At 46.9% G+C, this 26901-nt stretch overlaps 1 protein-coding gene across 5 annotated transcripts in view; it reads right to left on the reverse strand.

Annotated features, from left to right (window-relative positions):
• Positions 1 to 783: 783 nt before the first annotated feature.
• Positions 784 to 26901, reverse strand: part of C1QTNF12 (C1q and TNF related 12) — a 52773-nt gene continuing 26655 nt past the window's right edge. For 3 of the 5 annotated variants that reach the window (XM_083513262.1, XM_083513264.1, XM_083513265.1), the window contains 7 exons: positions 21185 to 21304; positions 18508 to 18619; positions 16899 to 17080; positions 12035 to 12143; positions 11666 to 11756; positions 5967 to 6045; positions 784 to 4403 (listed from right to left, as the gene is read on the reverse strand). In XM_083513262.1, coding sequence (XP_083369388.1) covers positions 4305 to 4403; positions 5967 to 6045; positions 11666 to 11756; positions 12035 to 12143; positions 16899 to 17080; positions 18508 to 18619; positions 21185 to 21304 — 792 coding nt within the window. In that variant the 3' untranslated portion in view covers positions 784 to 4304. The remainder of the gene's footprint in view (positions 4404 to 5966; positions 6046 to 11665; positions 11757 to 12034; positions 12144 to 16898; positions 17081 to 18507; positions 18620 to 21184; positions 21305 to 26901) is intronic. The other 2 variants (XR_014528428.1, XM_083513263.1) reach the window with 2 other exon arrangements.

The following is a 26901-nucleotide window of genomic DNA, read 5'->3' on the forward strand; positions in this document are numbered from 1 at the left end:
ATTAGTTTCAACAGGCCAACTGTTACATTTGGTTAATTACCACCCACAGGGTTATATTCAACTAAGTCCTTCATTGAAATGAACTAATCTAAGTTAGTCATGCCCATTAACTTCAATGGGCCTACTCTGAGGAGGACTAGCATTGAATACCACCCAATGAAACTGATGAACCCAGTGGGGTTCTGCTGGTGCAACAAGATTTCTGTTTCCTCTCCACCTAGTTAAGCACCCCCAAATAAATCTGCTCTGGAGGGTCCCCCAAACTTTCAAAGCTAATTTAGAGGGTACGGGGGAGGGAAGAAAGAGGAAGATCCATTTTGCACATAGAAATTCTGTGCACCAGCCGAGCTACTGCATTGGATAAGGCCCAGTGAGTCTACTTTGAGTTGGACTAACATAGAAGACGATCCATTCGGATTGTATGAGAAAAGTGAAGAGCTGAATTCTCTCTTCTGAACAGAGCAAAGCCATTGAATGCAATTGACTCAAGGTAGCCATGTCTATTAACTCCAATGGGTTTACTCTGAGCAGAACTAGCACCGGATGCAACCTAGAGCTTTTAAGTCAGACTGAAAAGAGTGCAGTAGAGAGACTGTTTGCACCACGTTATCCTTCACAAGCTTTCATCGCAGTCAATGCCAAGCCAGTTCCATAAATAAGTCAACACTCTCCCCGCCAGCCTGCCGATCCCATGCCAGGCTGCTTGGCAGCCCCTCCAGTGTGCAATGATATGTTTACAGCTTTAAATGCGTGCCCCGAGGGCTGCTGTGTATACAAGGTGACTAAATATACAGATTTATTAATATATCTTATTAAAACATAAGACGATAAAGGCAAGAGGCGCTACTAGAAGGGTTGCGCTTGCTTGAAATAATCTCCCTCTCCCCGTTTCTTGACACGCACGCACCCCCATTCTTATTCAAAATTAAAATTGAAATAAATCACCCAGCTTGCAGGAAATGTTTCGCTTGGTAGAAGATCTAGGGCAGGACTAAATGTTGCAAGATAAAAGAAGCCGATGCCCAAATTGGCAGCTCCATGTCCCCATGGTCATTGGTCACGATGCCCTGTGTTCATTTCCTGGCCCCTGAACATGATAGGTCCTCCTGCAAAGAAGAGGGAAATCCAGTCCTTACCATGGCTCCCAGCACAGACTGGGATCAGAGGGAATTACATTTCCCATGACCCCATTCTGAGGCCACCACCTCAGGTGATGCCTTCACCTAGCGGGCTGAAACATGAAGGAACCCAATGTTCTTTCTGTTGGGACTCCCCACCTAGCTGCAGATCCTGTTCCTGACCCTCCTGAGACTGAACAAGCAGAAGCAACGAGTCTGTGCCCAACCCCATCATTGGAGATGGAGTGTGTGTTTTGCAGGCCTCCTTTCCTCCCTCCCTCCTTGGGAACTGGGGTGGACAAATCCTTCCATTTTGGTTTCTCATTTCCCCATTCTCAAGTGGTCCATTTCTGCATTTTTTAAAAGTCTTCTCAAAGACTCGTTTGTGTTGTAGCGGGCAAGTCCTCTAATCCACCCATATATCTTTTTGGTGGGATGTGGGTGGCACTGTGGGTTAAACCACAGAGCCTAGGACTTGCCAATCAGATGGTCGGCGGTTCGAATCCCCACGACGGGGTGAGTTCCCGTTGCTTGGCCCCAGCTCCTGCCAACCTAGCAGTTCAAAAGCACGTCAAAGTGCAAGTAGATAAATAGGGACCGCACAGGCGAGAAGGTAAACGGCGTTTCCGTGCGCTGCTCTGGTTCGCCAGAAGCGGCTTAGTCATGCTGGCCACATGACCCGGAAGCTGTACGCCAGCTCCCTAGGCCAATAAAGCGAGATGAGCGCCGCAACCCCAGAGTCGGCCATGACTGGACCTAAAGGTCAGGGGTCCCTTTACCTTTATATATTTTTGGTACGCTATTTTGCTGAACGCAGATGTTTTCGCAAGCTGTTTTCCTTAATAGGATGTGTTTTGCGATGCTATTTTCCCCAATACATGCATTTTTTCTTTCTTTTTGGTTCAAGAACCGCACCACAGAATTCAGAGATTTTTAAAGGATAGCCGTGATTTTACATGTTGTTTTGGGAAGTGCAAACCAGGTAGGTGCACATCAAAATGTAAAACGAACCAAATTTCTCTCTCCCTACTTCAGAGGAGGCAAACACAAGTTTACGTTCCGGGAACAGGGCCCTGCTGAGAAGCCAGGAAGAGGCAGGAAAAGCTGGCCTGCTATAACACACACACACACACACACACACACACACACACACACACACACCCCGTCTCGCCCAGTCTGTTGGCTAATGTAAAAGCTTTGCTGAACCAGCACTAGGTCGTTGCTGGACAGCTCCCCTGCTGGACATCTCTCCTGCCAGTACCAGGCTGCTAAATGCATCCCTGCCCACTGCTGACATCTCACAGAATCATAGAGTTGGAAGGGACCCTGAGCTGCCCCTTATGGGGATTGAATCCACGAACTTGGTGTTAACAGCACCACGCTCTAACCAAGTGAGCTATCCAGCAGGATCCTGCCCTGCTCAGAGTGGACAGGTGTGGACTGTTTAAATCACTACCTGCTTCCCACACAGGGAGGGCAGAGAAGTGTATCGATGAGGTTAGGAGACGAATGAGAGCTCATCATAGGGGGAAAATGGATTTGTAACACTTTGTCCTGCCCTAATGGGGTTACTTTGAAACGCAACAAAAGGCCCGGGGGGGGGGGTGATTCTTAAACAGTCGGGGTGGGGAGCCTTTGAAGGTGCAGGCTGGGTGTTGATGGTTAAGTCCACAGTTGCATGTCAAAGTCTCTGGAAAGAAATTAGCGGAAATCTGCCAGCTGCCGTGATAATGCTTGAGCCCAAACACATCCTTTCTGTCTCTTCGGGAGTCTGTGCTTGGTGGGAGCGTGTCCCCCTTCTCTTTCCCCCCGGAGCGGCAAAATCCCGTCAGAAATCACTCTGGCGACGTCACACCAATTACAAATAGCTCCAGACTTGCCTTCCTCGGCCTTTGTATATAGTGAGGCTGGGCACTTGCGGTCAAGCACAGATAATTTAAATAATATACAGTTCTCTTCTCAATTATAATAATTATTAAACTGTTTTTCAACTCAGCCAGAGCCAGCACACAAACACACATACACACAAACACACAAAGCCGACAACGGTCACTTGAAAGCAGGCTGGAATGTCAACAAAATTCAGGGATGTGGTGAAGATGGAGAATTTGAATGCATGAAACCCCCTTCTGAAAGTGGGGACTCCCCTCTCCTTCATCAGCTTTTCCTGCGACTCGCAACCCACCTGTTAGAATAACTTTGCAGCTATTCCATTTGTTTTGGGTTGTGTCCAATGCTAGTTGGACTCAGAGGAGACTCATTGACAGTAACGGGATGCTTCAGTCCATTAATTTCAATGGGTCTGTTCTGAGTGGGACATCATAGGCTACAACCATATAGTTGGATCCTTTGCTTCCTTTGGGAAGGTCTAAGTGGTTCACAAGAGGGGCCTGCATAGATTCCTTGCCAGGAACAGATTTAAAGAAACCCCCACCACCAATTGATGTCCAGAGAGAGTAACTGGTCGAAGGGACTTGGTTGCTCTCCATCCATTTTGTGTGGGACATGCTTTTGCATCTGCAACAGGAAGGCTGATTAAAAAACGGTTCGGCATTAAATTGCAAGGAGCTTTTTAGGCCCCCCTTTTTTTTAAAGGAAACCTATTAGGTAGGGTGGAATCAGAAAACAGGAATCCTTTCAGAAGGGAGTCTGCTGTTTCTCAAATCATGCTGGGGGCTGGACTAAGGACCTTCTACACGCAAAGCAGGTGCTCTGCTTTGGAACCACCTTTGTTTTTCTTATGCCCTCAGAGACCCACTTACCCACAGTGCACCAAGCCCGCCCCCCCCCAGTTCAGATGAGAGTACGTGTCCTTGAAGGTTGGTCTTTTCAAAAACAAAACGCTGTATCCCGAAGCAAAAGCAAAGTTTTGGATCTCAGAGCCGAGGTTGAGGAAGTGAAGGTGTCCTGTGAATATACTGTACTGGGAGCGAAACAGATCTGGTCTTTTAGGTTCAGTGGCAAGAACTGTTCACCTCCCGTGATTTTTGTCTTCTTGAATTATTGCTTCTTGAATTATTGCTATGCCGTGGGGAGAAGGGAAAGTATTGTTTGCGTCAATCAGCTGGAGAAGCCTAACGGCAAAGAGAAGGCGATCCCCTGGGACAGAGGTGGCAAAGTACGGACGAGCAGGTCCTTGGTTGTGTCTTCATCCCCCTGCCCCCCTGCGTCGAGGGTCATCCCGGATTAGACTCCCACCAGCATCCCCATGAAATCGGATCCGTTCTGAATGGTGACAGGGGCACCGGCGCTGTTGTCGACAAAGATGGAAGTGTATTGTCCAGGCTGCACCACAAGGGAAGAGAAGAAGAAGAAATAGTAATAATAAGAATAAGAATTTATTATCTATACCCCACCCATCTGGCTGGGTTTCCCCAGCCACTCTGGGTGGCTACCAACAAAGTATTAAAATACAGTAGTCTGTTAAACATTAAAAGAGGGCTGCCTTCAGATGTCTTCTAAAAGTCTGGTAGTTGTTTTTCTCTTTGACATTTGGTTGGAGGGCGTTCCACAGGGCGGGCCACAGGGTGGGCGCCACTACCGAGAAGGCCCTGCAACTTGGCTTCTTGCAGTGAGGAAACCACCAGAAGGCCCTCGGCGCTAGACCTCAGTATCCAGGCAGAACAATGGAGGTGGAGACGATCCTTCAGGTATACTGGACCGAGGCTATTTAGGGCTTTAAAGGTCAGCACCAACACTTTGAATTGTGCTTGGAAACATACTGGGAGCCAATGTACAAAGCTACAAGAGAACCACAAGCCCAGGAAATGCCAGTTTGTTTCCAGGTCTGATTGAAGGTGCTCCCATTAGTGTTCAAAGCCAGTGTTTCCCAAACTTGGGTCCCCAGCTCTTTTTTGGACTACAACTCCCATCATCCCTACCTAGCTGGCAGGGGGAATGATTCTAGTCCAAAACCAGCTGGAGACCCAAGTTTGGGGAGCACTGCCCTGAACTATTCAGGGCTGAAATACCCAAAAGACCTGCTCCTTCCCTACAGACCTTCTTGGGTGCTGAGATCAGCAGAGGAGGCCTTCTTGCTTGTTCCGCCGCCCTCAGGAGTCGGTGGGGGTGGCAGACCAGGAAAGGGCCTTCTCCGTAGAAGGCTGTGGGGCTCCCTCCCCTCCATGACAAAGCACACCTTGGCTTTCGACACTTGAGGTTCATGTTTTTAGGACTCATCTTATTTCTATAATTTGAAGCTGCTTTACAGCACTTTCAGAATTTTAATTGTAATGTGCCCTGAGACAAAATAAAACCTAATAATGGAGATGCTGGGGGTTGAACCCAGGACCTTCTGCATGCAGAGCAGATGCCCTACCACTGAGCTACGGTTCTTCCCACCTGCTGAACCTGTTGCATAAAAATGGTGGCCCCAGGGGCGGGAGTCTGTCTCAATTCACTGATGCTCTTTATAGGCTACATTACCGCCAGCTCTAAAAGGTAAAGGTAAAAGGACCCCTGACTATTAGGTCCAGTTGTGGCCAACTCTGGGGTTGCGGCGCTCATCTTGCTCTATAGGCCGAGGGAGCCGGTGTACAGCTTCCGGGTCATATGGCCGGCATGACTAAGCCGCTTCTGGTGAATCAGAGCAGCGAACGGAAACACCGTTTACCTTCCCGCCGGAGCGGTACCTATTTATCTACTCGCACTTTGACGTGCTTTCGAACTGCTAGGTTGGTAGGAGCAGGGACCGAGCAACGGGAGCGCACCCCGTCGCAGGGATTTGAACCGCCGACCTTCTGATCGGCAAGTCCTAGGCTCTGTGGTTTAACCCACAGCACCACCTGCGTCAATTCACTGGTGCTCTTTATAGGCTACATTACCGCCAGCTCTACAACCCCCATATACCTGCAGCTGCAGCAATCCATGGACATAAACGGTGAAGATCTTGCTGTTGCTTTCCAGACCAGCAATAACTTCCAAAGACCTAAGAGGTGCAAAAGAAAGGGAGACAGATGTTCATGGACCAGAGTCATAGCTTGGCATAGCACAGTGGCTGAGAAGTGGGGTATCTTAAGCTCAAATTCCACAAGCTCTCCATCGTTTATAAGGACATAAGAAGAGCCTGCAGGATCAGGCCAATGGCCCATATATTCCATTTATTCTCACAGTGGCCAACCAGATGCCTGCAAGTAGGCCCTGAGCAGAAGAGCTCTCTCCCCTTCTGCCATTTCCAGAAATTGGCATTTTTTGCCTTTGACCACAGAGGCAGAGCATAGTCATCAAGGCCGATAGCCATTCGTAGCCTCAACCTCCTAGAATTTGTCCAGGTCTCTTTTCAAGCCACCCAAGTTAGCGGTCCCCACTTCCTCCTGTGGAAGTGAGTTCCGCAGGTTATCTATGTGCTGCCTGAAGAAGCTCTTCCTTTCCTCTGTCCCAAAGCTTCCAACATTCAGCTTCTGTTGGGATGTCCACGAGTTCCAGCGTTATGAGAGAAGGAGAAAACACTTTCCCCTGTCCCCTTTCTGCATGCCGAGCATAAATTTATAAACTTCTGCCATGTCACCTTTTAGTTGCCTTTCCTATAAACTTAAAAGAAAACAAACCCAAATGCATCAACGTTTCCTCATAGGAGAGTTGTTCCACCCCCTTGATCATTTGGGTTGCCCCTCCAATTGCAGTGTGCTCTCGTTGTTTCCTCTGTGATTTCTGCCGGCTTGCAAAGCCAGGTGTATTAGCAAGCTGGCCCTAACTTTACTCTGCACCTTTACCCATGAGGAAGCCCCACCGAACAGAGTACCAGTTTGCTTCCGGTTGTACAGTGGTACCTCGGGTTACATACGCTTCAGGTTACATACGCTTCAGGTTACAGACTCTGCTAACCCAGAAATATTACCTCGGGTTAAGAACTTTGCTTCAGGATGAGAACAGAAATCGTCCTCCGGCGGCGCGGTGGCAGCAGGAGGCCCCATTAGCTAAAGTGGACCTCCAGAACGAATTAAGTACTTAACCCGAGGTACCACTGTATATGCATAGGAATGGGCTATTTGAAAGTTTTGTTCAACTTCCTCCAAATTATCTTGGGGGGAAATGACTGTGTGGGGAACCTCTGGCACTGTACCTTTGTTGAACTGCAACTCTCCTTATCCCTCTGGCCATTGGCCACGCCTGCCGGAAGTTGTAGTTCAGCAACATCTGGAGGGCCAGAGGTTCTCCACACAGTCAATTTTTGAAGATAATTTGGAGGAAATGGAGCAAAACAAAATGGAGATGTTTCAGCAACAAACACATTAATTTAAATTTCTTCCATCCATCCCTGGGTTCTAAGGCAGATGACTAACCAAGTAAAAAAATGATGGGTTGTAGCCAAATAAGTTCTGCTCAGAGCATACCTGTTGAAATGAACAAACCTAAGTTAAACGTGACCCTTAATGTTAACCTAAGTTAGACGTGACCATTAATAATGTCAGACACGCGTCCATTGAAATTAATGACCACAGCCAACTTAGGGTCTACTTTGAGGAGCGTGTAGTTGCGTACAACAAAAGGTCTAGTCTGAGGAGGATTAAAGTTGGCTGCAACCCTTAAATTAGCCGCGCCGGTTCATTTCAATGGATCTACTCTGAGTAGGGCCGACGTTGGCTACAACCCCCCATGTTTACGACATGCTCTTCGCTCTCACCAGTTTTGCCAGCTGATGGCTCGTTTGGGCTTGCTCTCCTACCAACATTGCAACAGGTCTCATGCCCTCCGGAGGCAGGTTGCCCCACCCTGCAGGTGCAAGCAAAGCCCTAATAAAGGGGCACTGCCAGGTTGGGCAGGTGGTAGAGGCATGCCCCGAGCCAGCCGATGCCCTGGCCTTGTCATGTTTCATAAGAGGTGAGGCAACCCGAGGGAACGGAAACCATCGCCTCACTCCACTGCTCCCAGTTTCCGCAGCCGCCATGCCAAAAACCAACTCCACCTGAATCCACCCCTATCCAGAGACGGTCCAAGAGCAACAGCCCCCTAACTTGCCGGAGGCTCTCTTCCGCCTCTGTTTCAGCAACTGGAGTAGCCTTTACAAGCATGGCCAGTTGCTCCAAAGCTGAAGAAAAGACCCTGGTTTGGTGGGTAGGCCACCTGTCCAACATCTCCTGATAGGGCCGGGAAATATTCACATCTGAAACCCCATACTGAGCATCTTTTACATTATGTTTCATTTTGCTCATTGTATGATTCACCCAGAGCAATTTAAATTAGTCTCCCCTTTTCAGATCGCCTTAGAAGGTCAACCGGATGATTCAAAAATTAAATGGCTTTGGCAGATGTCAAAATGTGCATCAGCTATAGGGTGACACTATTTGTACTAGCACAAGACAGGTAAGAGCAACTTTTCTGGTTTGTGCAAGTGCCAATGCCCAGGGATGCTGAATAGAAGGAACGTTCCTAAATGTTGGACATTGTAGATTTGTCCTGGTCTGGTGGCATGCAATGCCTTTAGTTTTGTAGCTGTGTGATTTCTGCTCATACTGTATTGTGATGGGCCACTGGGCTATAAACAATAAAAATTACTTTTTTAAGAACTAAGCTAGTGTTTATCTTCACACCAGTGTGGTGCAGTGACTGGAGTGTTGGACAAGGACCTGGGAGACCAGGGCTCAAATCCCCAAGCAGCCATGAAACTCACTGGCTGGCCTTGGGCCTGGTGCAGTCTCTCAGCCTAACCTACCTCACATGGTTGTTGTGAGGACAAAATGGGGAGGAAGAAGGGAACCATGTACACGCCACACCAATCTCCTTGTGGGATAGAAATGCGAAAAATGAAAATAAACTTGGTGGAACTGTGCATTGAAGTGCATATAGGGGAACATGGTATACAAATATGCATTATATCAGGGGAAATGGCTTGCAAAACAAAAATCTGTGTATTCGGCAAAGCTGCATATGAAAATGGATACATTAGGAGAAATTCTCACAAAACAGCAGATGAATTTTCATGCGGGGCTTCTTTGAAAAAGGCAAGAGGAAATGTGGAGAACTGTACTGTAAGGCTGGAAAAATGAGAAAACGAAATGGGACACATCCTCTCTTCCCTAATTAGGCATTTTGGCCCTTGCTTAAAACGTATCTGCTCACCCAGATTTTCCCCATGGAAAACATCAACTGGCTGCGTTGGTGTATTAAGCTCCTGGTTTGTGGTGGATTTTGTGTTCGTGTTATGAATGTGATTTATTGCTGACTCTGTGTTCTTCCCTGCTGTGGTATCTGCCAAACTATCAGGTTTGAGGGGTTTCTGCCATCTCCCAGCACCCACTGCTACTAATAACAACAACTTGCAAGCTCCATGGCGTCTTTTGTGGGAGCCAACGAAGTCTATGAACAAGGCCTGGTCTGGTTTTTTTTTAATTCTTCAGCATTCCACACCTTCTTCTCTGTTCCTCCAATAAAAGTGTTTAAATTAGAACTTTAACAGCGAGATCGGTTCCATCTGAGTCACAAAGAGGAAGGGGGGGGTCTTTGGCACAGCCACGTTCCCAAACCTTTCTTCCAGCTCCACTTTTTGGCTTCCGTGGGGTTTCAAGAGCTGCCAGCAGAGACCCGTTCAGAGGACATTTTCCCCACTTTTGTTTTGACAGAGTTGTGGCGAGTGTGGTGGACAAAGAACAAATCAGGAAAGAGAAAAAGGCCCAAGATGGCCGTTCTTGTGCAAGGAAAGCATGGGGGGTGTTTTAGAAAGGGCTGGGGGAACACCACTGGCCTCTGCCGAATGAACTACAGATTTCTAAGCTTTTCCAATGAGGCCTACTGAGGAGACACAGTCCTTTCAACGAGGTCTGTTGAGGAGCTGCAGGCCTTCGGAAGAGCTGCGGATGGTTGCCATGGGAGACAGGTCTGAATGCACGAGGCTGCCATATTTTTGTGCACGGCAGCCATTTTGACCCCCGAATGCTCCAGAATGAGTCAACTTCCAAAGACCCATCCAAAACAAAGATGGCGGCCGTGGGCCAGGGTAAGCCATGAACCCTGGAGAAGAGAAAATGAAGGGGAGACCACGAGAGGATCGAAGGGCTGTCCTGAGGAAAATCCAGCAGGTGCGTTTTCTGTTGCTCCAGCGCGAAGGAGCGAGGGGGGTGGAAAGGGCAGGAAAGTCAATTTCGGCTAAAAGATAGGAGCAGCGCCTCACTGATAAGAGCGGTGAAACAGGGTGCCTTGCTCAGCTTCACTGAAGGTTTTTATGCAGAAACTGGTTAGTCAGGGAAGCAGCATGGAGAAGAAGGCTATTAAGCCTGACATCTATGTTCTGCCTTCAGTGTTGGAAGCAAGATGTCTACTTGCTGGCATTCACAAGTAGGGAGAGTTGCTGTTGCCCTCAGGCCCTGCTTGCAGGATTTCCAGAAGAAGCATTTGGTTGGCAGGGTGTTAGACTAGGTGGGCTTTTGGTCTGATCCAGCAGGCTTTAGTTATGTTCTTAATTTCCATGGGCCCTGTTTTGGTGGGGTTTCCTGTAGGTATCTGGATGAACACTGAGAGAACAGGATGCCTGACTCCAATGAAGAGAAGAAGAGTTTGGATTTGATATCCCGCCTTTCACTCCCTTTAAGGAGTCTCAAAGCGGCTAACATTCTCCTTTCCCTTCCTCCCCCACAACAAACACTCTGTGAGGTGAGTGGGGCTGAGAGACTTCAGAGAAGTGTGACTGGCCCAAGGTCACCCAGCAGCTGCATGTGGAGGAGCGGAGACACGAACCCGGTTACCCAGATTACGTGACTACCGCTCTTAACCACTACACCACACTGGTGTATTTGGTTGGCAGGGTGTTAGACTAGATGGGCTTTTGGTCTGATCCAGCAGGCTTTAGTTATGTTCTTAATTTCCATGGGCCTTGTTTTGGTGGGGTTTCCTGTAGGTATCTGGATGAGCACTGAGAGAACAGGATGCCTGACCCCAATGGGCCATTGGCCTCATCCAGCAGAGCTTTTCTCATTACCTTAGTTGCCTCCAGCATTGAAGATCTTGCGCCCAGCAGAGGGTGGAGCAAAATGACCTCCCATTTCCCTTTTGACTCCTATTATTGAATCCTATTCATAATGTGCTGGTGTTATTCTGACAAGCATAAGTTGAGACTCAAGTGTATTTCAGGGAGGAAAGAATGGCTGGGATATTGCTATTGTTGTTGTTCTTGTTGTTACTTCAATTATCCATTGAGAAGGAAACCTTAGATTAGGCCTGCCATAAAGATGCTAGATGCTGGAACAAGGATGGGGGACCCTTTTTCATTCCAAGGGCTGCATTCCCTTCTGGGGGGGTCACATGCCAGTGGTAGGCAGAGCCAGAGGTAAAAGTGGGCGGAGCAGTGGATTTTAAAATGACCTTTGCGCAGTAGGCTGGTTTCAACACCCACCCCTCTCTTGCAGGCATGAGTTCAGAGTTCAAGGACATGTTCCAGCCAGGCAAAGGTGCTCAAGGAAGGTACAAAGCAGGGCTGGGGAGAGAGCTAGCTGGGGAGCGTGTGTGGCCTGGGGAGAGTCCTGAGAGCCAGACACAAAGGCCACATTCGGACAATGGTCCAAAGGTTCCCAACCCGTGTCCTGAGATGGTATTGCAGCAGCATCCCAGTGACTTACGTGTTGCGATGACAGAGGGATTCGATGCATATCAGCACCCGGACATTGTCTCTTGCTCGAAGCTGTAGTTTACTTTTCAGCTCACTGTGGTCTTGGAGAAAAAGAAAAGGAAAGAGGGTATATAATGAATATAGAGATGTGTGCACAGAAATTAGCCTCGGATGCAAATTTAACATTGACATTTATCGCCCCACCCACTTTTGAATCTGGCATGTGGCCATTTGGCCCCTCGGGCATAAATAAGGTCCCTATGTTAGAGGAACCAGCTTCCATAAGGTTAGATTTGACCTTCTTTTTTCAAGACCATACAGGCTGGGAAAAGAAGGCAAAAGGACATGTTATCTGCCAGCAGCGAGAGTTCCCACTCACCAATGTGGACGTTGGCCGAAAACTGATAAATCCCAGATATAGATGCTGTAAATCTCCCGGTGGTTAAGTTCAAACCAGATCCCCGGAGGAACGCTCCTTTGGCCGAAGGCTAGGGAGAAAAAGAACACCGTCACAAATCCAACAAGACCCTGGTCACCGCCTCCATTGCTCCCCTTCTCTCTATTTCATAACACACAGAAGCTTTCTTGAGTTGTGTCCTTGACTTGAAACATCACTGGACCGCTTGACATTCAAGAATCTCTTGGTTGCATCCACCTTAGGCCACATTTTAAAAGCTCTGTGATGCCATTTTGAACAGTCATGGCTTCCTCCAAAGAATCCTGGGAAATGTCTTTTGTTAAGGGTGCTGAGAGTTGATAGGAGCCCCCCCCCCCCAATTCTACTCACAGAGCTGCAATTCCCAGAGTGGTTTAACATTCAATCTTTTCCCCCAGTTAAGCCTTTCACCAAAAATGGCACCATTCGTCTCGTTTGTCCACTGTAACAAAATCGTAACATCCGTAATGCCAAGTGCTTGATTACATAAGAATCATAAGGCTGTAGAGTCGGAAGGGGCAGTGAGAGTCATCTAGTCCAACCCCACGCAATGCAAGAATCTCTTTTGCCCAAAGTGGGTCTCGAACCCATAGTCTCACGCTCTACCAACTGAGCTCTATCCCAGGAACATGGTTGTGACGTTATTCCACCCGGCTCATTTCATTGCAAAGAAAACACAATGCAAATGTGGGGTTGAGGCAGGGAACCATAATCAATTATGTATCATTTGCTGATCATGTTCGCCCAATTGACTTCCGTTCCAGATGTAGGACAAACAAGTACACATTGGCCATTTCTGCTCCCATTTCTGTTTTGGCAAAATTCTCCAACCTCCCTCTATACACACACCCCTAGCCCTACCGAATCACTTTCTTCTGCGCCATTGGGGAGGGCTTAGCGACCTTTGTTTTTCTTTGCCTTCATCTCTACAGTTTTTTGGGGGGGTCCGACCGAGGAGGCCTAAAGAGCGCTCCCCACCTCCCACCCTGGGTTTAGCTGCTGCCATGCAAGGGAGAGGTCTCCAGTTGCAAAGCTGGCAGGAAAGATTATCGGACTTAGCCTAAAATAAACTCAGTGCGGGTGTTTATTGTTATCTTTGGCTCCTGCGGTGTGGGTTTGGCTCAAGTCAGGGAGGAGGAGAAAATTAGCTTTCATGTGCCAAGGAAAGAAAAAGCCCATTAATTGGAGGTTCTGCTGTTGTTGCAACATCAGAATTTGGGTGGTGTTTTTTTTCAGGAGAGAGAGAAAGCTGGTTTTGCCTAGGTAACTTTATTACTATTAGTAATTATTGTTACTGTTAATAATATTTATTATTACTACTACTATTAATATTAATATTTTAATTGTTGTTACTACTACTACTAATAATAATACTAATAATAATAATATTTATGATGATGATGATGATGATGATATGGTGTTTGGCCCAAGGGTCCCAGCATATTAATACAACAACATTAAGGGTAAAAAAATAATATACAATAGATCCTCCATCAGATAAGACTGCAATCCTAATGGGCATGTCGTCGGCCACTGTGAGAAGATGTTGAACTAGCTGGACCATTGGTCTGATTCAGCTGCAGGGCTTTTCATACGTTCTTATGGATGAGCATGACAGATGTAGGTCCATTAATTTCGGTGGCTCTATCTCTGAGAAGGACTTAGTGGGATGTGGCCCATCGTAAAAGGATGGATAAAACACAGCTAAAATCCACGAAACTGGCAGATATATGTAATATATTTATCAATACAAATCAGATAAAATGAGTGGGTTGCTTGAGTTAGCTCAACAGCTACAGAGCTAGAGCAAACCTACATAGAATCATAGAATTGACCCTGAGGATCATCCATTCCAACCCCCCGCAACGCAAAACTATACAGCTGTCCCATACAGGGATCGAACCTGCAGCCTTGGCATTATCAGCACTATGATGTGTCTGTTGGAGGGCTGTACCACTTTGGAGAGTAGAATCATAGAATCATAGAGTTGGAAGAGACCACAAGGGCCATCGAGTCCAACCCCCTGCCAAGCAGGACGGTAGAGAGCAATATCAAGCCAAAGGCCATGCATAAGACAGCTTTGATTCTTCTCAGTTGCTTATTTGACACCCCTAGTATATGGTATGGGCCCTTCCACTCCCCTTTTCAAATTTGTGTGTGTGTGTGTGTGTGTGTCCCCCTCCAATCTGTTAGGCAGAAGCTGCCAACCCATTTTTGGCAGCTCTGTTCCTTCCCCCCTTTCGTTAAAAGCAATTAAACTAAAACGGAGGCAGCGACTTAATTCCCCCAAAACCGCGGACTTGAAATGGAAGGCAATTTTCCGGCACCAGTAAATTACCGCTTGATAAAACATTCCTGTTTCTTCACGTCTTTCCCTCTCTCTCTCTCTCCCTCTGCAGCTTCGCCATTCTCTCCCTCTCTGTCTCTTGCAGAAGGAAAGGACGTCGACATAGTGCCCCCATTCCTTATGAGGACTTGAGCTCGGCAGTAGAGCATCTGCTTCACCAGAACCATGGAGATATAATAAGAGCCTAAGCAGAGCCCTGCTGGATCAGGCCAAAGGTCCATCGAGTCCAACATCCTGCTCTCAGGTTGGCCAACCACAGGCTCATTATGGGAAGCCCACAAGCAGAAACTCAGAGCTCTCCCCAGTTGTGATTCCCAGCCACTGTTATCCTGCAGCATCCTGCCTCCATCAGTAGTGGGAGAACATAGCCATTGTGGCTAGTAGCCATTGGTAGCCATTGAATCAGAGAACCAGAGAGTTGGGACACCAACGGTCATCTAGTCCAACCCCCTGCAATGCTGGCATCTCAACTAAAGCATCCATGGCAGGTGGCCACCCAACCTCTGCTTAAAAACCTCCAAGGAAGTGTCATGTGACAAAGACACATGAAAGCAGAAGCAGCAAAGCAGGCTGGGAAGTGCTGGGACTGCACAAAGTTATTCAGGGCCAACTAAAGTTATTCAGGCCTAACTGCTAACTGTTGAGTCACTGCTAACTGTTGAGTTTCCTGCTTGGCAGGGGGTTGGACTCGATGGCCGTTGTGGTCTCTTCCAACTCTATGATTCTATGATTCTATGACTCTGACATGTGTCTCATTCTCCTTATAAATAGCAGCCATTTTCTCTGTGTGTTCTCTGTAAGATTTCAGTCAGAGTCAGTCTGCCTCAGTTGTGAGCAGAGTCAGAATGTAATCTCAGTCAAACAGTTTGGAACCATGTTGTTTATGAAGAGGTTTATTTTAACTCAGTAAAGCTCTTATTCTTTCACTTAAAAACTCTGCATTATTAATTCACGCTGCACGTCAGGAAGGAGAGTCCACCACCTCCCAAGGGAGACCATTCCACTGTCCAACAGCTCACACTGTCCGGCTTTAGTCGGAATCTTCTTTCTTGTAACTCAAAGCCATGGGTTCGAGTCCTACCCTCCAGGGCAGGAGAAAACAAGCTTGCTCCATCTTCCATTGGACAGCCCTTGAGATATTCGAAGACGCCTATCATATCTCCTCTCAGTCCTCTCTTTCCCTATGCTAAACATACCCATGTCCTTCATGAATTTGTTGAATCTTCTAGTAAAGATATCCAGGAGGAAAATGATGACTGAGAGCCTTGACAGATTAGACCCAAACTAGGGCACTGGCTCCTGGGGCCTGAGGCACTACGGCCCCCCAATCTTTTTTTTTAAGGGGCTGGGCCCCCTCAATATTCAGAGGGACCCACGCGTGACATCAGTCCCCTTCAATTGTGCAGAGAAGTTGGCACCTCTGGGCCCAACACACAACACAGCCCAGCACCATGTTCCCAGTGGCCAACCAGATGGCCCTCTGGGAACCCCACAAGCAGGGCTGGAGCGCAACAGGTCTCTCTCCCCACTTCTGATTCCCAAGGACTTTGCGTTCAGTCTGCAGATACACCCGAAGACAGAGGTGATGAAATGCCGCCTTGACAGGGCCCTATTTTCCCTTTCGTCGCCAGGATGCCCTCTCATCCTGCTGTCGGCGCCCACAGCAACTGTGCTGCAGACTCACGGCTACGTTCGTGCCCCAAACACGCCCTGCTCAGGCCCACAAGTGCTGGCACCAGCGTACCCCTTGGCACGGGCAGGCCCCAGGAATCCGCCAAACATAATTAAGAAAGGACTGGCTCCCTCCATTACAGCCCCTGATGGCTATTAAGATGTCTTAAGTCTCCCTCTCTCCACGCCAATTAGCATGGCACCAGGATTATCCTTCCAGAGAACTTTGCCTCCCCCCGCCCCTTCCAACCTCCATATGCAGAGATTTTACTTTTAGAGGCTCTTGGCAATTCACTGAGCTTGAAGAATTGCTCTAGGACTCAAACTTGCCGTTCCAAGGCTGAGAGGGTTATGAAATCCTTAAAGTAAATAAACTACAAACTTAGACCACATTCGCACATTTAAAACACTATATCACTTTAAACAGCCATGGCTTCCCCCAAAGGATTCTGGGAGCTGTAGTTGGCTATAGGTGCTGAGAGTTGCGAGGACACCCCCCTATCCCCCCCCCGAGTTATGATTCCCCACATGGTTTAACAATCAACTCTTCTTCCTGGGCTGAACTCTGGGAAAGGTAGCTCTTTGCGGGAGAACAGGGGTCTCCTCACAGCTCTCAGCACCCTTAACAAATGACAGCTCCCAGAATCCTTTGGGGGAAGTAGCCGTGGCCTAAGTTAGTCCTTAACATCAGTGGGTCTACTCTAATCAGGACTAGCCTTGGCTACAACCCAATATGTGCCTCACACTGTCCGATAACACCTGCTAGTGAAAGAGATGTGGTCTCCTCACCATCTGGAAGTTCTGGAGTTCCATCAAGGTCTTCTTGTCCACAACGATTTGGCCCTTGAGTTTGCAGTGAAATGCCTCCTCCACTCGCCGGTAGGGGGAGGCCTCCTCCAAGGAGAGCAGCAAAGGGGGCGCCTCGCTCAGGGGGGTTGGCAAAGCCGGAGGGGTCCGCCGCTCAGTGGCTTCTGTAAGAAAAAGGGGGAAAAATAGGAGGCCATCTTGTTGGCCCTGAGAATCCAGCTTCTCTGTCCAACTGGAAGAGTGAGTTTGGCTGAGTGAACACCATCTGTTTACAGCACTTTGCCTTGCCCTCCAAAGAGTTATGGGAACTGTAGTTTGCCCCTTCCCCACAGAACTACAATTCCCAGCCCCCTATACAAACTAAAGTCCCCAGGAGGGGGGGGGGCGGAATCATGTGCTTTAAACATTGGTGTTGTACAGCCTTAGGCCATAGCAGCACCATACATTTAAAGTGCTCTTGTGCTGAACGCCTGTTTGCAAATGTCCCATTCGGGTATTTGGCTGGCCACTGTGAGATCAGTTTGCTGGTCTATCTAGAGCAGGGTTTTCCAAACTTGGGTCTCCGGCTGTTTCGGGATTTCATTTCCCATCATCCCTGACCACTGGTCCTGCTAGCTAGGGATGGTGGGAGTTGTAGTCCCAAAACAACTGGCGTTTGAGAAGCAGTGGTCCAGATGGACCCATTGACCTGATCCCAGCAGGGAGCCTCTTCTGATGTTCTGAACATGCTTCAGATGAGGCTTAAATGTATGGTGCTAATGAAGGTGAAAGAGGAGAGCGCAAAATATGGTCTGAAGCTCAACATCAAAAAAACTAGGATCATGGCCACTGGTCCCATCACCTCCCAGCAAATAGAAGGGGAAGAAATTGAGGCAGTGAGAGATTTTACTTTCTTGGGCTCCATGATCACTGCAGATGGTGACAGCAGTCACAAAATTAAAAGACGCCAGCTCCTTGGGAGAAAAGCAATGACAAACCTAGACAGCATCTTAAAAAGCAGAGACATCACCTTGCCAACAAAGGTCCATATAGTAAAAGCTATGGTTTTCCCAGTAGTGATGTACGGAAGTGAGAGCTGGACCATAAAGAAAGGCTGATCACCGAAGAATTGATGCTTTTGAATTATGGTGCTGGAGGAGGCTCTTGAGAGTCCCATGGACTGTGAGAAGATCAAACCTATCCATTCTTAAGGAAATCAGCCCTGAGTGCTCACTAGAAGGACAGATCGTGAAGCTGAGGCTCCAATACTTTGGCCACCTCATGAGAAGAGAAGACTCCCTGGAAAAGACCCTGATGTTGGGAGAGGTTGAGGGCACAAGGAGGAGACGACAGAGGATGAGATGGTTGGACAGTGTTCTTGAAGCTACCAACATGAGTTTGACCAAACTGCGGGAGGCAGTGGAAGACAGGAGTGCCTGGTGTGCTCTGGTCTATGGGGTCATGAAGAATCGAACACAACTGAACGACTAAACAACAACAACAACAGAGCCATAGTAAAAAAAAAAAAAAGAGGGCTTGAGAAAAAGAAGGAGAGAGGAAGATGCTGTCGCCTGAGCTTGGAAGGAGGCCGGCCTCTCTTGAACCTGCGTACCTTTTAACATCATCTTGAACTCTTGCAGCAAGACTTCCTGGGTGACTTCTGCCCCTGGAGCCCCTGGGGGTCCTGGAGGGCCTGGGGGTCCTGGAGGTCCAACAAGCCCACGCTGAAAGAAAGAAGAGAGTTTGGGGAGAGGGAGGGGATTCAGAAACCTCGTTCGTGATAAATACGCTAGCCTGGTTTATTTTATTTGACTCCTTCATTTCATAGATTCTATATCCCACCTTTCTCCCAAGTTGGGTTTCAAGGCAAAACTCACAACGTTTACAAAATACAGAATAATACAAACTGGGGTGGGGGGGTTGAGGGAGGGAGAGAATACAACCTGACAATTAAAATACAATTTGCCCTGACAGTCAGTTTTAAGGAAGGAAGCGACACAGTAAGACTTGATCCATGGTGCTGCCTTTTTTGACAGGTCCACAAGCAAAGCTGTCAGATGATGGGACAGGCCACAAAGGCCATTCAGGGGTGGGGAACTTTCTGCTCAACAGATGTTGCTGGATAACAATTAAGGATTTATTATGTTTTCAGAATGTATCAGAAAATTTATATAGAATTTCTATATAGAATTTATATAGAAAGGTTTATTGTTTTGTGTGCATTCGATTGTAAGATAAAACACATGCAAAGGGACTTGACAGGAAGTCAAAATTGAAGAAAAGATTTTGAAAGATAAAAGGGGGAAAATATTTACTTTATTATCATTTTAAAAATTTTTGTGTGTGTCTGTACATATGTGTGTTTCGTATGGAATATTTGGGAGGAAATAAGACAGTAAATAACAAATAACTAACTAAATATTGATGTATGTGTTTTTTATTTCTCAATTATATTTAGTGGTAGTATGGTTGTAATGTTTCTTGTAACATAAAATCATTCAATAAAAATTATTATTTTTTTAAAAAAAGATGTTGCTGGACTACAACTCCCATCAGCCCTAGCAAGGGTAGCCAATGGTCAGGTGAATGACAGCAGTTGTAGTTCAGCAGGCAAAGGTTTACCCCAGGTGACTTAGCCCAACATCAAATCATTGGCATTTGTGCTTCAGGGTCTTTGGCAGATGATTTGGTAGACCTGGAGGACAAGGCTATCAACGTCTACTAGCCATGATGGCTACACTTGGTCAGAGTAATGCTCATGTGGTCAGGTCCAGCTTGCTGGTTTCCCAAAGGCACCTGGTTGGCCACTGTGAGACCAGGACGCTGGACAACATGGGCCCTGATCCAGAAGGCTCTTCTTCTGTTCCTAGGATAAAGACCCCCCCCCCCCAATTGCAGACACCAGGGATTGAAGCTGAGAATAATCCGAAAGCAAATCACACGGTTTTCTGCTAGAGGAGGAGGAGGCTGCTAGCTATGGTGGCTCTGTTCTGCCTCCACTATTGGAGGCAATAAACCTTTGCATACCACTTTCTGGGAACTGCAAGAGAGGAGAGTTGCTGTTGCACTCAGGTCTTGCTCACAAGCTTCCCAGAGGCATAAGGCTGGTCATTGTGAGAACACGATGCTGGAGTCAGTAATCCTTAGGCCTGATCATGGGTATAGCCAGGGAGGCAGAGGAGCAGCTGCCCACCCCCAATCCAGTAAATAAATAAAAATACTTAACTGAAAGTAGAAATAATCAGAATATCTGAAATCGAAATGACAGGTTTTTCTGAGCACATGGAGTCAAAAGAAAGAAATTTTTAAAAAGCTGTTGTCGAGATGTATCGTTCCGAATCAGCTACACAGAGCCAGAAAGAGGATGGTGACAGGTGGGTGTCCTTCTCCCCCCCCCCAAAAAAAAACCACACAACATAAATCCTGGCTACACCCATGGGCCTGATATAAGCTGCAGGGCTCCTCTTCTGTTCTTTGCAGCCCTGCGGCTCAAGAACTTTTAACTGGGCAGGCAGAAGACGGAACTGGGGGTCGGTGACTCACAAAACGAATGTGAGTGGCAAAATGTTTCCTGCCCCCCACCCCAAACACACACACACACACACACACACACACACACACACCCCTAGGTTGCAATCCTATACACATTTAACCAGTGCTGGATTTACGTATAAGCTAAACAAAGCAATAGCTTAGGGCCCCACTCTCTTGGGGCCCCCCAAAAAATTTAAAGGGGAAAAAACTGGATGCACATTTCCAAAACATTAAGATAAAAACAAATAAAATAAAACCTACGTACAGCAACAGTGTTTTGTGTTGTGTAGGCTCCTATGATGTAAGTAATGGGCCCCCAATCATTTTAAGTTAGAGCTGAATAATTATTTTACTATTAATATACTTCTTAATTGTATTTTACTATTAATATACTTCTACTTAATTGTATTTCAGTTCAACAATTACTTTGATAAAATACATATTTTGTTATGTGCAAATGGCTTTAGGTACCTCTTAGGTCCATAAATAACCATATAGCATATATGCAACAACAACAAAAAGCGACAATAGACATGCATAAAACTGCAATCCTCCCACCCCACCCCCCAATGCTTCTCTACTTCTGCAAACCTTGGAGTTTCCCCAAACTGACCCCACCCTCTCATAGATGGATGGTGCCATTTTGACTGCACAGATTAACGGCACTCCCACCCTGAACTTCAGAACCAGAGGGAAGGGTTTATTATCACGGTGGATGTAATGGACAGCTAAAAGTGCTTCCGAGAATAACCTACTAATTTCTTATCTCTGCCTTTGCATTTCTTTTTGGAGTTGCTGCCGTCATCAGGACGATGTACAAATGAAATCCACGTCCGACGCGGGTCAGTGATGCGAGGGTCTGGGGACTCTAGCATCTAAGGAAAGAAGAAGAAGGATTGAGGGCACCGTGAGTCTTTTATCCACAGCCAATTATATATGTGTGTGTTTGCGTGTGAATATGTTGGAGATAATGTGAGTTGAGTGGTTCATGTGCATAATAACCGGCCATTGTGCACATTCACCAGGCCTCATGGAAAACGTGCACATAATCTGTCTCTTATGGGCAAACTGTGCACATTTCCTCGGCAGTATACTCATAATTTCCCACAGGGACTTGGGAAATGTGCACATTCCCCCAAACCTGTTGGAGATTGTGCATATTGGCTGGAGAATATACAAAAATGTAGTCGAGATAAACTCATTCCCCAAGACCTGTTGGAGACTATGCATAACAACAAGAGTATACAGTGGTGCCTCGCAAGATGAAAAGAATCCGTTCTGTGATTCTCTTCGTCTAGCGGTTTTTTCATCTTGCAAAGCAAGCCCATTGACGGATTAGCGGATTAGCGCTATTAGCGGCTTTTAGCGGCTTATCTGCTGATCGGATCAGCTGATAAGCGGCTTGGCGGCTTAGGAAAAGGGGGGGAAAGGAAAAAAAACCCAGCAGGAACTCGCAAGACATTGTCGTCTTGCGAAGCAAGCCCATAGGAAATTCGTTTTGCGAAGCACCTCCAAAACGGAAAACTCTTTCATCTAGCGAGTTTTCCGTCTTGTGAGGCATTCGTCTTGCGGGGCACCACTGTATAGCCGAGAGATGCACATTCCCCAAGGCCTGTTGGAGGTTTTATATATATCAGTTGGGAAATCTGCAGAATTCATGGACAGATTATGTGCACATTCTCTACAACGTCTTGTGAATGTTCACAACGGCCTGTTGTTCTGCACATTAACTGTTCAATTGACATTACCCCATATATAGATGTATAGATACATAATCAAACAGTGTTGCTCAGCTGTCAGTAATGGTTCCTTCAGTGTAACAGAAAAGAAAGCCATTTTTATTGATACCTGGAACCTCCCCCCCCTCTCAATTTGGCATTGAGGGTTGACTTTTGGGCTGAAAATACTTCAGTTTCCCCATGAGGATTTCCAAAGTTGAAAATCAAATTTTGCAGTTCAGAAATTCAGATCTCAGAATGGTTGTCTTGCATTTTCCATAAATCTAAATTAACTGCCACATCTATGCTTGAGGAGGAAAAAATATTTTTAAAATTGGGGGTGGGGATAAATGCTAAGGCTGAGAAAAAACAAAAGCAGAAGCCTTAGCCATGGGAGATATATTATTTTAAAGACATCACAATTTTAAGAAACAGCAAGCTATGCCTGCACACTTCAACATTAAGGCCCATTTTACAGCTGGGGAACACCGAGGCTCAACGTTACATACACCTTGCTCCTAGATTAGGCAAGTACTTGTGCATAGAACTGAAGTCCTTCATTGTAGCTAATATTGCTAAATAATAGGGAGTCAGAAATCATACCATTGAGATCCAGTAGATCTACTTTCTGTCCACCCCTGCTATTAACACCAAGGCGCTATTGTCCAGACTTCTTTTCCACTTTAACTAGAATTAGAAGCAGATTTTATTTTTGCCCTTAGAAGGTATGCACAAGGAAGCATTTCCTCCTGCTCCTGCTTTCAAATGCTTTACTTGTGTTTTAATGCATTAAAAAAATCCCATTTCACAGCTAGAGGGCACTGAGGCCAGGCATTCTGATTGGAAGATAGCAACAAGCCCAGAGCACCTAAGCCCTGCAAGGAAGCAATGGGCGCCTAACAATGAAGGCAGGTAATTCTGTTGGTTCCCTTACGAGTGCGTGATCATAAAGAGAACTTTCTGGTCACTTAGTCCAACCATTCACTGCAAGATCTGCAGTGCAGGCTGCAACTTACAGCATCCATTAAAGGTAAAGGTAAAGGGACCCCTGACCATTAGGTCCAGTCGTGGCCGACTATCTCAAGATAGTGTCACCAAGCTTGGCGCAAGGATTCCTGAGATGGGGAGAGTGCTCTTCATCAACATTTGGGTGCCAAGTGCCATTCTGAATAGAGATGGTGGACTGAAATATGACTTTGCCGTGACTTTACCCAGTTTCCGGCACGACCACAAACTCACAAATGACACTACCCCTTTAAATAAATCACAGTATGCATTGGTTTCACTACAAATTCCTGGGCATTCCCCACTAGATAAAGGTAAAGGGACCCCTGACCATTAGGTCCAGTTGTGGCCGACTCTGGGGTTGCGGCGCTCATCTTGCTTTATTGGCCGAGGAAGCCGCCGTACAGCTTCCGGGTCATGTGGCCAGCATGACTAAGCCGTTTCTGGCAAACCAGAGTAGCACACAGAAATGCCGTTTACCTTCCCGCCCGAGCGGTACCTATTTATCTACTTGCACTTTGGCGTGCTTTCGAACTGCTAGGTTGGCAGGAGCAAGGACCGAGCAACGGGAATTCAGCCCGTCGTGGGGTTTCGATCCACCGACCTTTTGATCGGCAAGTCCTAGGCTCTGTGGTTTAACCCACAAGCCATCCGCGTCCCTAGTTAAGTAGAAATCAAATCACCCCAGCTAGTTAAGTATAAATCAAAAGTGGAAATGTGAAAACAGATCCCATGTTATTATAGGTCATGTGCCAGAGGCGGGCCTTGGGTCTGGGCCTGCTGAAGACCAGCTGGTGTAGATGACATTAAGCTGGGAGGATCAATGACGTGACTTACGTAGGAACATAAGAGGAGCCCTGCTGGATCAGGCCCAACACCCATCTACTCCAGCATCCTGTTCTCACAGTGGCCAACCAGATGCCACTAGGAAACCCTCAGGCAGGTAAGTGAGGACATTAATAGACAGGACATTAAACTGTTTTTATATGCAACAACAGCGGCAAGAGTATTGCTGGCCCAGAAATGGTAGCAAGAAGAAATCCCAACGAAGGAAGAATGGCAGACAAAGTTAATGGACTACGCAGAATTGGATAAGATGACAGGAAGGATTCAAAACCTGCGGGACCAGAGATTCACGGAAGATTGGAATAAATATGCGAACTATTTGAAGAGCAACTGTAATCAACAAATTATGCTAGTAGGACTACAAGAAGTTTTGTAAGGAGGAATATATGAAATATTGCAAAGAAGATAAAGAAGAGAGACAATAGTTATGATATTTAAAAGTAATGGTGAAAGTAAGAAATGTAAATTAAGTGGAAAAGATTAGAAAATTTTCAGATGTGATTGATGGAAGTCAAAAAAACTGTATAAGATATAAAAGTATGCTTTATAATGTTGAAAATGATGTGTGTGTGTGTATACAGTGGTACCTCGGGTTAAGTATTTAATTCGTTCCGGAGGTCCGTTCTTAACCTGAAACTGTTCTTAACCTGAAGCACCACTTTAGCTAATGGGGCCTCTTGCTGCCGCCATGCGGCTGGAGCCCGATTTCTGTTCTTATCCTGAAGCAAAGTTCTTAACCTGAAGCACTATTTTTCTGGGTTAGCGGAGTGTGTAACCTGAAGCATATGTAACCCGAGGTACCACTGTATATATGTGTGTGTGTGTGTGTGTGTGTGTGTGTGTGTGTGGAAACCTTAGGGAGGACCCGAGCACAAAAGAACTCTGCCCTCCTGAGTCTTCCAGCAACTGGTTTTCAGAAGCATCCCTGCCTCCAGTTGTGGAAGAAGAGCAAAGCTGTCATGGCGTAAGTCAGCTTCCTCTGTTCCTAGTAAGAAAAGGTCCGTAGCTTGGTGGCAGATCATCTGCCCACTGCCACCAATCGCCTGTCAAAAATGGAATCTGGGAGTGACTTCCTCCCCAGCCAATTCACAGGCCCTTCCCTTGCCAAAGTTCCATCATCAACAGGGAGAAGAAGAAGACAAGCCCGGGAGTCACGAGCCCCTCCAATGAATGAACTGTCAGCTCAGGAGCTTTAATGAATCACCTCTTGGAATCTGGGGCTTGTTAATGAAAGCAAGGGGGGTGGGGAGAGGATGCTGGGAAGAATGTATCAAAATTTGAAAACAAGAATGCATATTGGCACACGTCGGGATTTATCTAAGGGAGGGGGCTTGGATGGGGGGGTGGATCCCTCTCAGATTAGGGTGTTGGCAAAAAGAAAGGAAAAAAATAAATCAGGAAATCAGAGACACCCAAACCAGAATTACCGGATGGTTGGGAAAACTTAGAGAGTTCCTCTGAGGGTCCCCTCCACTCAGCAAAGGGCTCAGTTCAGTATCAGCTTACTATTTAGAAGCTGAATCAGAAAATCCCTTTCTAAGAGTTTTCTATCAGCTGCCTGTCCCTTGTCTTATTTATTTATTATTATGTTACATCCAGTGTTAGTCCTACTCAGAGTAGATCCATTGAAATAAATGGAATGGGCATGAGTAACTTATGTACTAAGAATGCTATAGTGTGCATCTATCACACACAAGCAAGTACTTTGCATCTTTCCCCCTTGCTTTTTAACCAAAGAAACATGTACTTTACTGAGTAACTTATGTACATTAATTTAGACTGGCTTACTCTGTATAAGACTCAGTTGGATACCACCTATTATTATTATTATTATCTTCCTATATACATAAAAAGGTAAGGTTGTCGTCATGCTGCAGTTTGCATGGTCTCCTAATGGCCAAGAGAAGAGCAGGCAGGAAGGTAGCTCTGGCTGCCAGGTTCCTCCTCCTCAGCCTCAGTGTTGCCCTTGTAGAACTCAGCAAGGAGGAGGGAACCCTACCAATCCCAGCAGGCACCAGCCGCCACTGGTTGAAAGTGTCAGGTCCCCCCCTGCCCTTTTTTTACAGCTACATAACATATGTCCTAGCAACCCCTGGGGCCAGATCAGGCCCAAGAGCTACCCATTGGAGAGCCCTATCTCACTCAGCACCCTCCTCTCTTGCCCCAGGTGGGGGCTTGCGGAATAGCAGCTGTCTGCCTTGCGAGCCAAAGGAAGGGGCTGCCTGAGTCATTTCCAGCAGAGCCTTGACGCATTCCATGGTAATTGAGTAATTAGTGTCAATGTTAGATCTGTCAAGCACGCCCTCGGGTCAAGCAGACATCCCAAGAACGGGATCAGGAATCAAGTGTTTTACGGGATCCCAAATTGCTGCCGATGAAACAAACTTCTTGGGAGGGGGTGCGCGCGGGAGGAATGCTTCTTGAGCAACTTCTCCTGCCTCGAACGCACCCACAAAAATTCAAGAGGGCACAGGTAGAGGCTCCAGGGAAAATGTTGCCATGTTCAGGTTTTCCGGTGGCCAGCTCTGCATCGTTTCCCTGGACACCCCGTTCCGTTCCTGCCCTAGTTTTTCGTTTTAACCCCCCGATAGTCAGCATTCTGTGCCCACTTGAACATGATTGATCCAATACTGCTTTTTTAAAGGGGGGGGGTCTCCCTCCTCAGAGCTCCCCCCCACCCTTCTTCCGCAAATCCTTGGGTTTCTCTGAGCTTCGCGTGAACTCTCAGATTTCAAGTTCGCCATTTGCTCTCCCACCAAAGGCCTGGCCTCAAAACCAGAGGCTTTTCAGCCTGAATGCCACATTCCCTTCTGGGTGACCTACCCAGGAACACATGCCAAGGGTGGGTGGGGCCAAGAGACGGATGTGGGCGGGGCCCAGAATGCAAAATTTACCTTCATTCA

The sequence above is a fragment of the Podarcis liolepis genome (assembly GCF_965112155.1).
Source record: "Podarcis liolepis genome assembly, chromosome: 7".
Classification (NCBI taxonomy): Eukaryota; Metazoa; Chordata; class Lepidosauria; order Squamata; family Lacertidae; genus Podarcis; species Podarcis liolepis.